At 42.6% G+C, this 17,110-nt stretch overlaps 1 protein-coding gene across 1 annotated transcript in view; it reads right to left on the bottom strand.

Moving 5' to 3' along the window:
* The window catches only part of PPP1R2 (protein phosphatase 1 regulatory inhibitor subunit 2), a 30,238-nt gene extending 19,113 nt beyond the window's left edge, over positions 1 to 11,125 (bottom strand). The window contains exon 1 of the mRNA XM_054479832.2: positions 10,321 to 11,125. Within this exon, the coding sequence (XP_054335807.1) occupies positions 10,321 to 10,442 (122 nt within the window). The 5' untranslated portion in view covers positions 10,443 to 11,125. The remainder of the gene's footprint in view (positions 1 to 10,320) is intronic.
* Positions 11,126 to 17,110: the final 5,985 nt, after the last annotated feature.

Consider the following 17,110-nt stretch of genomic DNA (forward strand, 5'->3'; position numbering starts at 1 on the left):
AAAACAAAAAACAAATTTAACTGGGAGACAGACATTGAAGGTTCAAGTTTCAGTTACACTTTACTATAGAGAAGCCAAAAAAACATCTTCTTTTGGACTCTATTTATAGTTGACCCTCGAATATTATGAGTTTGAACCGTGTGGGTCCACTTATATGAAGATTTTTTTTCAACGAATCTACTGGAAATTTTTTTGTAGGCTTGTGACAATTTGAAGAAACTCAGATAAACCACATAGCCCAGAAATATTAAAAAAAACCTTAAAAGTTAGTTATGTCATAAGTGCATTATACGTAGAGAATAGTCTACTTTATCATTTACTACCATAAAATATTCACAAGCCTAGTTAAAATGTAAAGTTAAAATTTATCAAAACATGCACATAGAACACATGGTGCCTCTGCAGTTGGATCACAACTGCATAAAATTAACTACAGTACATAGTATTCTATGTCACAGTTTCACAGCTATCTCCTGTTGCTACTGCAGTCTCCTCAAGTGTTGCAAGTTTGCTTAAAATGCTCTATGATGCGGCCAGGCATGTCTGTAATCCCACCACTTTGGGAGGCCGAGGCGGGTGGATCACTTGAGGTTAGGAGTTTGAGACCAGCCTAGCCAACATGGTGAAACCCCGTCTCTATCAAAAATACAAAAAATTAGGCATGGTGGCTTGCGCTTGTAGTCCTAGCTACTCAGGAGGCTGACGCAGGAGAATCGCTTGAACCCAGGAGGCAGGGGTTGCAGTGAGCTGAGATCATGCCACTGCACTCCAACCTGGGCAACAGAGTAAGACTCTGCCTCAGGAAAAAAAAAAAAAAAGCTCTATGATGCTAGTTGTTTCAGTGTGAGTAGTTTGTTGCTCCAGTAAATTGCCTATTGCAATAAAAAGTGATCTCTCTTGGTTTTTGAGTATTTTTTATCCTATTCAGTGCAATACTGTAAACCTCGAGTAACACCATGGGACCCATACAAAATGCCACTAGAGATGCTGGAAGCGTTCCCAAGAAGCAAAGTTGTGGCATTACAAGAAAAAGTTGAACTGCTTGATGAGTACCTTAGATGGAGCTCTGCAACTGTGGTTGCCGGTCATTTAAACATGAATCCATCATAAAGACCATTGTAAAAATAAAATAAAATAAAAGGAAATCACAAAGCTGTCACTGTAGTAGCGATACCAGCACGAAAACCTTGCATATTTTGTGAAATACCTTTTGTATTGCCGATGCATCTATTATGTGAGTGCAGGATTGCTACAAGACTATAGACTCTAATATGATTTGAGAAAAAATGATGTCACTATATGATAACTTAAAGCAAAAAGAAGGTGAAGAATCTAAAGTTGGAGAATTTAATGCGAGCAAACGATGGTTGGATAATTTTAGAAAGAGGTTTGGCTTTAAAATTACAGGATAACACAGAAGCAGCTTCTGCCAACCAACAGGCTGCAGACGAGTTCCCAGAGGCCATTAAGAAAATCATTAATGAAAAAGGGCCAGGTGCAATGGCTCACACCTGTAATCCCACACTTTGGGAGGCTGAGGCAGGAGGATCTCTTGAGCCCAGGAGTTTGAGAACAGCCTGGGCAACCACAGTGAGACACTATCTCTACAAAAAATTTTTAAAATTAGCCAGGCATGATGGCGCACACACATCTGCAGTTCCAGCTACTTGGGGGTGGCCTGAAGTGGGAGGATCACCTGAGCCCAGGAGGGCTGCAGTGGGCCATCTGCAATCCAGCCACCGTAATCCAGCCTGGGTGGCAGTGAGACTGTCCAGAAAAAGAAAAAATTATTAAGGAGAAAGGACATCTGATCTGCCTGTACAGGTTTTTAATGAGAATAAAAGTGCCCGATTCTGGGAAAAAAAATGCCACAAAGGACATTTATTTGTAAGAAAAGAGAAGCAAGCATCAGGATTTAAGGGAGGAAGGGACAGGCTAACTCTACTGTCTTGTGCCAATGCAGTAGGGTTTATGATCAGAACTGTCCTTAACTATAAAGCTGCTAACCCCAGAGCCTTGAAGGGAAAAGATAAACACCAGCTGCCAGTCTTGTGGTTGCAGAAGGTCTGGACAATGAGAACCCTCTTGGTTCCATCAACGTTCTGTCCCCAAGGTAAGGAATTACCTTGCCAATACAGAACTGCTTTAAAAAAAAAAAAAAAGAGAGAGACAGGGTATTACTCCACCGCCCAGGCTGGAGTGCAGTGGCACAATCATAGCTCACTGCAGCCTCGAACTCCTGGGCTTAAGTGATCTGACTGTCAGCACCTGAGCAGCTAGGGCTGCAGGCGCAAGCCACGTGCCTGACAGTAAAGTACCTTTTAAAGTTGTTTTGATTCTGGACAATGTCTCTCTTTGGCCACTTATGAACCCTATGAGTTCAACCCTATGAAGGTGTCAAGGTGGTTTACTCGTCCTCAAACACAACATCTCCAATTTAACTTCTAGATCAGGGGGTCACAGAGGACCTTTAAGATTCAGTACACATGGTACTCTATGCAGTGGTCCCCAGCCTTTTTGGCACCAGGGACCGGTTTCGTGAAAGACAATTTTTGCATGGTGTGAGGTCGGGTTGGAAGGTTTCAGGATGAAACTGTTCTGCCCAGATCATCAGGCATTAGATTCTCGTAAGGAGTGGGCAACCTAGAGCCCGCTCATGCACAGTTCACGATAGGGTTCCACTCCTATGAGAATCTAATGCCACCACTGATCTGACAGGAGGCGGAGCTCAGGCACCTGCCACGTGGCCTAGGGTGTGGGGATCCTTGCTCTATGGAAAAGACTGTCAACCCTCATGGAGAACATCATGAAAGTCTGGAAGGGTTTCACCACTGTGTATGCCATTGTTACAGAAAAAGCTAAGAAAGCTGTCAAGTCTGAAACAATGAATTCCTGCTGGAGAAAACTGTATCCAGATGTTAGGCATGACTTCGCGGGATTTAGGACAGTGCCAATCAAGGAACTAATGAGATTGTGAGTTATTTGGTGTGGGTGAAGGGTTTCAAGATATGGATCCTGAAATTCAAGAGCTAATAGACATCACACCAGAGGAATTAACAGAAGATGACTTGATAGAGATGAGTGCTTCTGAATCAGTGCCAGAGGATACGGAAGAATATGTAGAAGAAGCAAAGCCAGGAAACAAATTGACATTAGACAATCTGACAAAGAGTTCTATTTGAGACTGCTTGACTTATTTTACAACATGGACCCTTTTATGATATGGACACTGAAACTAAACAGTAGAAGGAAGATTATTAGTACCACATAGAAGCATCTTAAGAGAAACGAAAAAGCACAAAAGTTAGGCATAAATTATGATGTATTTTCATAAAGTTACACCAAGTGAGCCTGCCTCTCCTTCTATCTCCTTTACCACCCAAGACAGTGAGACCAACCCCTCCTCCTCCTCAGCCTACTCAATGTGAAAGGCCACCAGGATAAAGATCTTTATGATGATCCACTTCTTTACGGTTTTAACATTTTCTTTTCTCTAGCTTACTGTATTATAAGAATGTAGTAACATAATACTTGTAACATACAAAACATGTAGTTAATCAATTGTTTATGTTACCTGTAAGGCTTTCAGTCAACAGGAGGCTACTAGTAGTTAAGGTTTGGGGGGCTGGGCACAATGGCTCATGCCTATAAATCCCAACACTTTGGGAGGCCAAAGTGGGAGGATCACTTGAGCCCATGAGTTGGAGATCAACCTGGGCAACATACGGAGACCTTCTCTTTAAGAAAAAAAAAAAAAAAGTGCTGGGATTATAGGTGTGAGACACCGCACCCAGCCAGTGTGTGCTTTAGTAATAATTTCTGACACTTTATACTTAATATGCTTTTCTGTATGTGTATCACACTGTAATAAAATATTTTAAAAATAAACACATATTAATAATGTTGTTTGGGGGTGCCTCCTAACCTCAAAGTAAAACAAGTTACTTCCTAAGTGATGTTAACAATATTGAATTAAAAATGACAATTTAGGAGGTGGGCAGATCACCTGAAGTCAGGAGTTCAAGACCAGCCGGGCCAACATGATGAAGCCCTGTCTCTACTAAAATACAAAAATTAGCCATGCTTGATGGCGCATGCCTGTAATCCCAGCTACTCAGGGGGCTGAGGCTGAAGAATCGCTTGCATCCAGGAGGCAAAGGTTGCAGTGAACTGAGATTGCACTATTGTGCTCCAGCCTGGGCGACAAGAGCGAAACTCCGTCTCCAAAAAGAAAAAAAGACAACAACGACAACTGATCATCGTTGCTTAGGATAAAAAAAGAATGAGGAAAGACCTCTGGAGTTTAAAAAGTATCTCTACTGGGAAAGACAGCACGCCACATCCTGTAAATATTTTTTGCAAGATAAGGATTGAAGAAAAAGAACTACAGAACACAAGCAGAAACTGTTTTCTTGAAATTAAAAATAAAATGTAATAATCACAATCCCAGCACCCAAAGCCATTCATAATTTTGATTTCAGCATACTTTCCTTTGTATAATACATATAAATACGTATAAGCTATCAAAACATATAAAAATATATATAACTATACATATAAAACAATACATACAGTATATATAAAATACATATGCTGATATATGTTTTAAGTATATGTAGTATATTATAAGTTGCTTGTGTTTTCTTTTTACCTTAATGACTGTGTAAGATTCATTTAGATTGATAACCTAAATAAGTTTTCCTGTTTAAAATAAGGCAGACATGAACATATTTGTATATATGCTATTCAATGCTGTTTTAAAGAAAATGTGCTAGTGTAAGAATCTGAATTAAAGTTTATTAAGAACTTTATAGTTCACTCCATGTTGCCATATAGATATTTTTTTTAAAAAAAGAGGACTGTTTGTAACGTCCCCAGTAAATTACCAAACCATTGCTAGGATTAGGTATTGTGTGTGTGTGTGTGTGTGTGTGTGTGTGTGTGTGTTTCCATTTCAGCAGGTATAAAACAGTATTTTAAAACTGTTGTTTCTTTGTCTATTATTTTACTTTCCTCGTGTGAATTATGTTTACGTCCTTTGCCTATTAGAAATCTTCCCATAAATTTGAGCTCTTTAGATTTATATAAACCACATTTTATATAACTTCAATTTTTCCCAGTTTGTTTGCCATTTAGTTTACTTTCTACTGTAAATGAAATTTTAAGTTCTAAATATTCAAAGTCTCACTCAACTTGTTTTCTCAACAGAACACTAACAGAAAAAAAATTAGTACAATTATTCAGATCCAAAAAAAGACAACAATATCTTGCAAAAACAAGCATTTAAATAAGGGTATTACAAAACAGACTCCAAAAATGCTAGGAAATCTTGGAAAGTTAGTGAAGTAGAAGAAACTGTCAGCACGGGACACTGGATATGAAAGTCAGCATCTCTAAAGTGATGGCAGAATTAACATTACTTGTGGAATAACAAAACCCAAGGAGTGAGCCTGAGCTTAATCCCAATACCATCATGAACTGTATGACCTCCTTTGAGGTCAGTATCCCCGCAGACAAAAATAGGGGCACCACCACTTACATGGCAGATCTGCCGTGATGGTGAAAGCACCTGCTGGTTTCAGTTTTCCCCCTCCGTCTTGGGTGACTGGTTTTCCTACAGCCTAAATCTGGTGCTGAAAAAGTCACCGTTTCTCACTTTTACTTTGTTAGCTCATATGGTGCTACCTCAAAGACCTACTGAACTTCTTGTTGCTTGTGACTTGCTCATTTGATAAGTTGTGACTGTGTCTGGAATGGGAAGCAAGATTTTGCTTCAAGGTGATTTAACTTTAATTGCACATTTCAAGAAATGGTTCTTTCTTTAAATGAAGATTCAACTTATATAGATTGACACAATATAAGACTTCGAAGCCTGATATCGTTACTGAACAATTAAACTAAGACTTAACAATAAAAGCAATTACAAGTAAGCAAAAAGTAACTTTTAGAAAACAAACTTTTTATTTTACTCAGTAAACCTTTGACTATAATATTCCACATCCCTTTATAGGCAGAAAAAGACAAAGTTGAAGCTTGTTTATATCTTAAATTATATCAAAGGAAATTAAGGCATAATTTTTTCAAGCAGAATTTGCCTGCATTATCTAAGACTACCATAGAATTTGAATTGAACAGAATAGTGAACTCCAAAGCAGTCTGTGTAAAAAACCCACTGAGATATGGAAAAAATGAATTTCTATATTTATTTCTATTACAATAAGACTAACGTTTGAGACTAAGACACTGGGTTAAACACTTTACATTTATTAATTCATTTAATATTTAAACTAAGGCACAGATATAATGAATAATTCACTGAAAATCACAACTAATAAAGTTTGCTAATAAGCAGCAGACAAGATTCAAACCCAGGCAATCTGGCACCAGATTAACCACTAAACTATAATCCTTCTCCAATGATAGGCTTTAGCAATATTTACTGTCATATTTTCAATAATTCCCAAAACACATTTTTTACATTTTCACATCTCTGAAAAAGAACATGTCTTAAAAGGATGGCATCTTATAATCATAGTTGGCAGTATTTTTTCTTTCTGGATAGTACATCTTAGAATCAACAGTGTCTTGTTTTCATTAAGATACACAAATGTACTCACTAGGCCTGCTAAATTAGACCTTCGTAAGTTGTGCCCTATATTCAAGGTATCCTGAAAGAATGGGAAGTCCACATGATCGAAGATGACAGTGGTGTTTAAACCAGCTGAATGCTGTGGTGCAATGTACTGAGATTTATCTATATTTAGTTATGTGGATTTATGGATTCTATCCAGTTTTAATTTAACTCTCAAAAATTGGTATCTGACAAATGGTACCTGTAGAAACCACTCATTAAAGACCTAAGTACTGGTGGGGCATGGTGGCTCTCACCTGTAATCCCAGCACTCTGGGAGGCAGGCAGATCGCTTGGGCCCAGGAGTTTGAGACCAGCCTGAGCAATATATTAAAACCCTATCTCTACAAAAAATACAAAAATTAGCTGGGTGTGGGGGCCCAAGGTGGGACAATCATTTGAGCGCAGGAGATGGAGGCTGAGTGAGCTGTGATCGTGCCACCGCACTCCAGCCCAGGTGGCAGAGTGAGATCTTGTCTCAAAAACAAACAAAAAAAGACGTAAGCACTAATGCAAAGTATAAACAATAAGAAAATAACAGCACTGAGTCATCTAAAAAAATAAAACCCCCCTCAATGATGGTTTGATCAGTCCTGACAATTGGATAAAAAAAAAGAAATGCTAGACTATCTGAATATGGCTTTATATAAACCTCACTTTAAGTGTACATTGAGTTTTGAGAATTATCTAATGATAGTAGTACATACATATATGAATTATAAATATATATCTGAAGTGTGTTTGAATTTTATTTTTAAAAATTCCTTGGTAATATTTACATAAAATAACATCCTCTCACAACTGGGGGATGGGTAGGAGTCAAACTATCATCGCATTTTACATAACAAAGACACCGATAAAAGGTAGGGTTCATTCTCATTATTCTCTGCTTCTTTCTTTGCAAGTTTACCTACTTGCTAAAATGTGAAATCCCAAAACTAGCATTTGAGGTCCATTAGCAGTTGCTCACAGCCAGCCACAGAGCAGAGCAGATTCTGAGTTGCCCAGTGCACACGTTCACAGCCGAGATGGCATGTTCCCAGATGGCGTCAAACAAGGTGATGCTCTGCTTTCTTGTTTCAGCTCTTGTACTGTAAACAAGTGTCCTTTACGTGGGCTATTTAGGGCTAACTTTCCTGCATTTTTGTTGGTGAATCTGGTGTGTAAAATGGCTCCCAAGTGTAAAGAGCTATTTGGTATTGGCTGAATTTGTGGAGGGGGCCAACTGCATATTTATTGTTTCTGTTCAAAGAGGATCTCATAAAGTTAATGATACTGTTTCCATGACTTGTGACAAATAATAATGTATATTTGGTATAGTTTGAACGTTTCTCCTCTCTGAAACTCACATTGAAACTTGATCTCCAATGTGGCAGTGTTGAGAGGTGCAGCTTTTAAAAGGTGACTGGGTCATGAGGGCTGCGCTCTGATGAATGGATTAATCTATTCATGGATTAATGGGTTATCAAGTGAGTGGTTCTGGTGGCTTTATAAGAAGAGGAAGAGAGACCTGAGCTGGCACGCTCAGCTCCCTTGCCACGTGATGCCCTGCATCACCTTGGAACTCCACAGAGTCCCCACCAGCAAAACGGCTCTCACCAGATGCACCCTTAAGACCTTGGACTTCCAAGCCTCCAGAACTGTAAGAAATAAATTTAGTTTCTTATAAATTATCATTTCAGACATTCTGTTATGACCAACAGAAAACAGACTAAGACAATATTGTATCACTAGTAGAATTAATTTATTTGCTTTACAGTCACATAACAATGATCATTAAAAAACCCATCCTTTTTACCACTTGGAACCAAACATCATGAACTTCAATGAATTAAGGTTTGACAGTTCTCTTTAAAGACAGGACTATAACTTTAACTAGACAGGTCAGTCCCTTTTAAGTGAATCTACCCTGCCACAGATACTACAGAAGAGGCAGCCCTATGTAGTTGAGTCAGTCTAGTATAGTGGCTTTTGAGGCAGAAAGACCTGAATGTAAATCCCAACCAATTACAGAAAGAAAGAGGCCAATCCATAGATTGGGACCATGGGAAATAGAGCAGATCCAAGTTGAGAATAAACAGAAACTAAAGAAGCAGAGATAAAGAGTAAGTCACTTGGTAAACGGACCAAAAGAAACTCACACTGGAGAATAGCTAAATAACATAAATGCCAGTAAGGACCACATTCCTGCTGCTGAAAACCCTGAAGCTACATTTGAGCCTTCTGTAGTTACGTTACTTATCTTTTAATTCTTTTTCTTTTCTTTTCTTTTTTTTTTTTTAAGAGATGAGGTCTCATTATGTTGCCCAGGCTGGTCTCAAACTCCTGGGATCAAGCAATCCTCCTACCTCGGCCTCCAAGTGCTGAGATTACAGGCGTGAGCCACCACGCCTGGATGTTATCTTTTAACTAACTTGGTTCTCCTGCTTCAGTTATGTTCTGGTGAAATTTTGTCTTCTTAATTCCATGACCTACACATCACACTCCCCCAGCACTCCATTTAACGTGGCTTAGCCCAAAGAGGTTGGAAAATTGTGTGTGAGAGAATGCAAGATTCAATCATCCATGAGAGTGGGAATTGCTAGACAAAACTAAGGTCCTTTCCAGCCCCAAAAGGCCACGATTCTAAGCTGTGAACCTACTCAATATTTTCTTCAAGGTAACACAAATCCCTAAAATTTACCACCACCAAGCAGTAGTTCCTTTTATGGTCCTAAATAAGATCCTTTATCCAGGAATGCCCTAGGTTCCTATATTCTGAGATTTCACAAACATCCTCATTTTAGCTTCTGACTACCAATTTCAATGGTAACTTTTCTTAAGCCTTATTTTCAGAAAGTAGAGTCCTTACATTTTTAGTATCTTGCAACGCCCAAGCCCCCTTGCACTTCTAACCCACTACAGATACTGTACTGCAACATTTTCTCCGTGCATAAACGCCTACCTCTTTTTTTTAAAGGCTAGTATATTGTTCCATTATACAAACGTACCGTAATTAATATTTCACCAGTTCTTACTAATGGACTTCGGGTCGTTTCCAATTATATTATAATTATCAGATACAATGCTCAGGTCAACAACTTTTTACATGTGTATCTTTAGCGAATGCAAGAGCAACTAAATTATCACTGGGTCATTTCAAGTTGCTCCTCTTTGAACTGTTTTGAGCTTTGAACTATCTCTGAACAGGAACAAAAACTAGAAAGCACCCAAAACTCTGGTTGCAGATGCAGAAATACAGTGTGGCACGATGCTAATGGGGGAAATGGGCTCTTCTTTGACGGATCGCCTATTAGCTTGAGACTAGATCTTAAAGGGTTCCCAAAGCAAGAATATACACTGTAATTATCGAAGAATTTTAGATACCTCAGAGATGAGGTTAAGAAATGGTAAAAGCTTAACAGTCGAAGATCTGAAGCTTCAATTTCATTCTTTGATGTTCCCGATTACAGAAAGTTCAAAGACGCTGTTTAAAAATATTATATATGCTTAAAAAAAAAAAGGAGGCATGATAAACGTCATCGCCCAGCCTTCTTAAAGATCGCTCCCACCCGCGGCTAGCCGGGCAGGAGAAGAGACTCGAGCGGCACCCAAGCCCCATCCACGCCGCCCGCCCGCGCCTGGGGTCTGGGTAGGTGACGGGCCCGGCGGGAAGGAGGGGCTCCCAGGCCGTCCCTCCCAGCGCTCACCTCAGCTCCTCGTCGACATTCCCGCGGGGCTGTTCGGCCGACGCCACCATAGAGGAAGTGGTAGAGGTCTTGTTCTTCAAGATCCCCTTGATGGGCCGGTGCGAGGCCGTCGAGGCCGCCATTGCCGGGCGCTCCGGCTGTCGGCTCAGGGTCGCTGCTTGGCGTGGGGTCCGGGAAGAGAAGGGTCGGCACAGCAGAGACTCACAGGCAGCCACAGAGCCCGCTCAGGGCTAAAGCGGCCGCACCTGCTGCCTCGGAAACGGCTACCGGAGCGGTTGTCACGACACAACGACCCGGACGCCAGAGCCAACGCCGAACGGGTGGCGTTTACTCGCGCACCCTTAGCCGCCGGCACTTGACCCGCGGCTCGCGGAGAGACGCCGGCCTAAAGCTCCAGGGCGGGAGCGACGCCGACGCCGAAGCCAAGCGGACCCGCCCTCTCGCGATATCTAGGGAGGAGGCGGGGAGAGGGCGGGGCGAGAACAAAGCCGACCTCCTCGCCCCGCCCCCTCCGTCCCGCCCGGGCTGCTCGCCCCGCCCCCGCGCGGCGCTGGGAGGCGGGAGCTGTTTCTGAGAACCTGCGGGAGAGCTCCGGGGCTTGCTGCTTCCCGGACTCGCGCGTCTCTCGAGCACCCTCGTCCCACCACCTTGTGAGGCCGTAGTGTTATTTTTATTTTTTAGATCAGCAGACTGAGACTCGAGGTGACGTCACTCCGCAGAGAGGTTAGCTGACTTGAAGAAAACGGGTGTCTCCTCTTTCCATTTCGCTCGTGTAAACAGCCAAACTGCCTGTTATAAAAGCATGGACTGCCAGCATTGGAGTGGTCCTTACAGGCCTATTATGAAATCATAGAATGTCTGCATTGGAATCGCCTCACCTCCTTTTACCGTTGGAGAAGCCGACGGACAGACGGGCAGCTACCCCCGCCGTCGCACAACCCGTCTAGGCAGAGAGCGCAGGAGACGGGAGGGCGGCAGGGACACATCTCCCAGCCAAGGACCCGCTGGGCCCGCAGAGGCCGCGACAGGTTCCCCCCACAGAGGGAACCAACTCTACCGCAGGTTGATGTGGACTTGAAGCCTGCAGAACGGAGAGCCCATTTCCATTGCTTAAAGCCACCCAGTGTGTGGTATTTGTTATGGGCCCTGTACACTCCCTTCCCTCCCTCTCCCAAGTCCAGTCCGCAGCTCGCTCATCACCAGGCTCTTTTCCATGACTCTTTCTTGATCAGGGCTTTTTATCGTCCTCACCACAGGTTAGAGCACAGCAGACTGAGCCACCCAGAACTGGCCCCTCCGGTGGACCAGCCCCTGCGGATTCACAGGCCACTGGGCCTGGAAGGGACCTTGTCAAGCAGGCCCATAAGGTGGCTATTCAGCCTGTTTCTCCAACAACCCGAGGGGCTAGAAGCTCGCCACACCCCCGTGCAACTCATTTTATTTTTGGACAGCTCTGACTCAGGGAGTTCTTAGATTGAGCTGACACCTGGCTCCCAGCAATGTCTGTCCACTGCTGTTGGGGGTGAGTGGAAGCGTTTTCCCCTATCTAGCCCCTATAGCAGCAGTCTCACTCCCCTGGCTCATCTCTGGACCACAGTCTCATCTTCTTTAACACAGGCTCTGTGCCTTTTGAGGATGACCCTGTTGTGTGTCCTTAGGACTCTGCCCCTCAGGGATGACTGTAGGGTTCTGAAAACGATTGTTTTTGTCGTCTGGCCCCTAGCCCCTAGCTCCTAGCTGAGTTCCTGGCACAGAACAGGGCCTCAGTGGGAATGGATGTGGATGGAGATAATGGAGGGGAAGTGAGCTGGAAGGGGAAAAGGGAAACAGGGTTGCTGGTCACAGAGTGGAATGTGTTCCCCAGGGATTTGCCTCAGCCAGGGGCCTGCACAGTCACTGTTGGCACTGGCCCCACCTTTGTTCCCAGTCAAATATCCACTGGTGCCGTCTCTCCCTCCCAGGCCAGGACTGCTCAGTGGATCTAACATTACACCCTGACAGCCCTGTCCAGCCATGGAGCAGAGAGAGAGGGTTCTCAGCGAGGGGAAGCAGGATGGCCACCTCCCTTCCCTTCCTGAGTTCTTTCCACCCCAGTGTTCAACACCTGTGTTGCGTCTCTTGCCCTGTCAGCAGGAGCCTAGGTCAGTGATGGCAATCCTGTTTTCAAGGGAATACACAAACTTCCCTGTATGTTCTAAATTATTGGGCAGATTTGCTTTGTTCCTGCTTGGGCTGGGAAGCATCACTGAGTTCAGCATCCCTGAACTCAACTGTGACTAGGCCCTTAATTAAGCAACAGCTTGCTTTCAGACCCTCTAATGAAAGGCACTACGATCATATGACATAAAGTGTTTTATTACAGTTAATTAACTAACAAACATTGGAACAGGAGGTGATGAAGAGTTCTTTGAAGAACCTTGGAAACGCATTTCCCTCATCAGGAGTTAAACTTTTGTCTCCTGTACTGGTTCTTCCACTCCCAAACCCACAACAAATGAATGCAGATGAAAATGACTTTGGTAGCACTTAAAAAAAAATAGTTTGTAAAATTGTGAGGGCCAGTACTGCTTTTTTTTTCTTTTTGAGACAAAGTCTTGCTCTGTCGCCCAGGCTGGAATGCAATGGCACAATCTCTGCTCACTGCAACCTCCGCCTCCTGGGTTCAAGTGATTCTCCTGCCTCAGCCTCCTGAGTGGCTGGGACTACAGGTGCCCGCCACCACACCCAGCTAATTTTTGTATTTTTAGTAGAGACGGGGTTTCATCATGTTGGCCAGGCTGGTCTCAAACTTCTGACCTCAGGTGATCTGCCTGCCTCAGCCTCCCAAAGTGCTGGGATTATAGGCATGAGCCACCACACACGGCTTGCTTTTCCTTATCTTTCAGAATAGTTGAACTACTCTATTCCTCATTGTGGCCCAAATAAGATTTTCAAATGCCTCTAAACAGAGCTTTCCTTCTGTGCCTCTGCTGAGGTTTGCTCCTGTAGGAAGTTATCTGGACCAAACAGCCCGAGCACTGAATTTAGCTGTATTGGTGTTACATTTCCTGTGTGTTGAGGGTTTGGCTGCCAAGAGGTGAACTGTAGGTGGAATCTTTCATTCTGGTTTCAGTTTCTGGAAGTAGCTATTGAGCTCAAGGCAAATCATATATTTAAAGAGATATACATGATTTAAGGATAATCTGGCATTTATCTCTGCTCTCTTTTTGAAGACTTCATTATCATGGTTGCCTGACCCAACACAACATATTTGGAGGAGGAGAGGGGACACTTTTATTGTACCCCATCACGTGGCTGAGTCATTTGGCTCTCCATTCACTGGAACACATGGCTATGGACAACACCATTGGGTTTCCCACCAAGGACAGAATTCCAAAGCAACCATGGCTTCCATGGTTGGCTCACCCAGCCTGCCTGAGTCATCAGCTAGGTCCACAGAGTAGAGAAGTGGGTAGTGCCCCCGCCTAACATCTGGAAAAATTCCCAAAAGTTGTGACTTCTTGACCACTGAGTCAGCAGCAACTCTTTTCTTGCCAAGAATAGCACATTGTTCTTTTCCTTTTCAGGTAATCCCTCCCCGGAAAGAGAAGATCACAGATTTTGTCGTATTAAATACGTTGTAGAAATTCATGGTAGCAGGGGCAAGATCATTTAAACAAAACAGAAAGTTTCAGAGAGAGAAAAAGCCAAGGACAAAGATTAATCATTTTCTGCTTAAAAAAAAATGGCTTTGATTTCCAACCATGGAATGCTCCACTGTTTCTCTTCTCTTCAAAGACATCTACTGAAAGGATTCCTTAACCAAGTGGCCAAAATACTTTTCTGAGAAGATTCACAGAGCATAGGCCCCCTTAGGGTACACAGAGATTTCATTAGTCCCTAGATGTTTCCTGATCCTTTTAAAAACTGGTTAAATTCAGAGACTCTAGGCAATTACTTCTTTCAGAACCTATGAGGCAAAAATGAAAGAAGAAGGCAGGACATGCAGTGTAACAAATCTTGGAATGGTAAGTAGGAAATATAAGTTAGTTTTTTGGCTAAGCTATGAATTTACTTTGTGCCTGCCAGAAATCACTCAGTCTTTTGTGACTGTAAATTTTCTGTAAGTGTTAACTGGTTTGGTTTATTATTGCAAGAAGTAAGGGAGCAATGTCGTGTATTATAATTTAATTGTGTCAGTTTTGCCAAATTATCTTGCGTTTTGTTATTTTATGAACTCATAATGGGATAAGGAGTATAGGCTTTGATTCAGAACATATGTGATGTTGCTATAAATGCTTCATGGAAAACCCTAAATATATTTTGAAGCCTACATAGTCAAAAGTCACCATTGGAAGACTTTTTTACTTTACTATTGTACTTATGCTCATTAGCACTCATTCTTGTTTGAAACGTCTCAAATGTGTAATTTTATTATTTTATTTGACTGTTGTCTCCAGATTGGTCTGAGGACTCCACTTTCTTCACTGCCCATTCATCTTCATACTGCTGTCATATTTTTTTTTAAATTGGGATATGCAATGATCCTTAGTTTATAAATTCAACTCCACTTTGCCACACACAGTGTTAGGCTTGGGCAAACAATTAGAACTTGCCCTTCTTGGCCAGGCGCGGTGGCTCCTGCCTGTGATCCCAGCACTTTGGGAGGCCGAGGCGGGCAGATCACGAGGTCAAGAGATGGAGACCATCCTGGCCAAGATGGTGAAACCCCGTCTCTACTAAAAATACAAAAATTAGCCGGGCATGGTGGCGCGTGCCTGTAGTCCCAGCTATTTGGGAGGCTGAGGCAGGAGAATCGCTTGAACCCGGGAGGCGGAGGTTGCAGTGAGATTGCACCGCTGCATTCCAGCCTGGTGACAGAGCAAGACTCCGTCTCAAAAAAAAAAAAAAAAAAGAACTTGCCCTTCTTTTTTTTTTTTGCTCAAGGAACTCAGTCTGCCGTGTGTGCTCATTGTCTAGGATGAAGTCCAAATCCCTTGGGCCTTCACAATCCAGCCCTGTCTGTTTTTCTAGTCTCCTTTTCTTTTTACATCCACTTGCTTTCCGCTATGTTCTTCACTCTAGTCACACTGCCCTTCTCAGGGTGTCAGAGCACCCCATATTGTGTCCCTTTTTCATGCCTTTACTAATCTATGTGAAATGCCATCCCCTATTCTTGCTCTTAAATTACCCCAGTTCAAAGGTCATCTCCTTCTCTGACTCCATGCAGGCCAAGTTAGTGTTCACCTTCACTGAGATCCTAAGGAACTGTTTGCATTCCTCTATCTTATCATATCATCATTCTCTTAAGTGTCCGTCCCTCTGCTGTGGCCTCTTTGGGAGCAGGTGCATGTCTTCCTCCTCTTTCTCCCCTGACAGCATAACTTAATGAAAACAGTGCCGTAAGAGGCCCTCGATACATGTTGGTTATGTAAATCAAAGAAAATGACCAAGGTGAGTCTCAATCATTTACGTTTATTTGCCAAGGTTAAGGATGTGCTCAGGAAAGAACACAGATCCACCGGAAGAACTGTGGTACATGCTTTTTCCAAAGAGGGTCTGGGGACCTCAATATTTAAAGGGAAAAAATGAATATTGGAGAAACAGAAGGAAAGTTTTTTTTACAAAGGGTGTGGGTGGATAAGAGGCAAGCAGTTGCATTCTTTTGAGTCTTTGATCAGCCATTTACACGTGAGAGGGTGGTAGAGGTACAGTCACTTATACATTCACTTATACATTCAACGAGTCTGCATTTTTTACATAACATAAACATAGGGCAAAGGAAGCAATCAGACATGTCTTTGTCTCAGGTAAGCAGAGGGATATCTTTGATTTCTGTCCTTTGCCCCATACCTGCAAAGATAAGCTATCAATGTACATTGCCAGGGTGAGATTCAACAGAACTGTTTTAGAGTAAAGATCTGGGAGCCCACAGGAATTTCCCTGTGGGCAAATTGTGAGGGAGGTCTGTAGCTTTTTTATCTTGTAGCTATCTATTTAGGAACAAAATGGGAGGCAGGTGTGCAAGACCCAGTTCCCAGCTGGACTTTTCCCCTTTGGCTTAGTGAGTTTAGGGTCCCAAGATTTATTTTCCTTTCACAGTTGAATCAGGGAATAAATGAGTGAACTGTTCCTAAATTCGACCTCCTCAGTAATGGTGCCCATAACAACATCAATTTCTTGGAAAGCAATTTGACTATATATCTTGTTCTGCATGGCTAAGGAAGGCATTAGCAGCTATAATGCTGGAAAGGAAATAATAGAAATAAGAAAGACTGCTGAGTCAATAAAGAATGCATTAAAAAGAGGAAATTGTCCTGTCACCAGTCAGAAATCTTTATTGAGGTCCTTTTCTAGGTATTGTCGATTGCTTAGTTTATTGCATAAATAAACTACAGCAGGTACTGTATTTCCTCTTTTCATTTTAATTTAATTTAATTTATTTTTTTTTTGAGATGGAGTCTCGCTCTGTCGCCCAGTCTGGAGTACAGTGGCGTGATCTCGGCTCACCACAAAGTCTGCCTTCTGGGTTCAAGAGATTCTCTTGCCTCAGCCTCCCAAATAGCTGGGATTATAGGCACATGCCACCATGCCCAGCTACTTTTTGTATTTTTAGTAGAGATGGAGTTTCACCATGTTGGCCAGGCTGGTCTTGAACTCCTCACCTCAGGTGATCCACCTGCCTCGGCCTCCCAAAGTGCTGGGATTACAGGTGTGAGCCACCACGCCTGGCCTCCTCTTTTCATTTTAGGTTCAGAACCCTTTCTTTAAAAAGTTCATTGTTAGGCCGGGTGCAGTGGCTCATGCCTGT

Source organism: Pongo pygmaeus, chromosome 2 (assembly GCF_028885625.2).
Source record: "Pongo pygmaeus isolate AG05252 chromosome 2, NHGRI_mPonPyg2-v2.0_pri, whole genome shotgun sequence".
Classification (NCBI taxonomy): domain Eukaryota; kingdom Metazoa; phylum Chordata; class Mammalia; order Primates; family Hominidae; genus Pongo; species Pongo pygmaeus.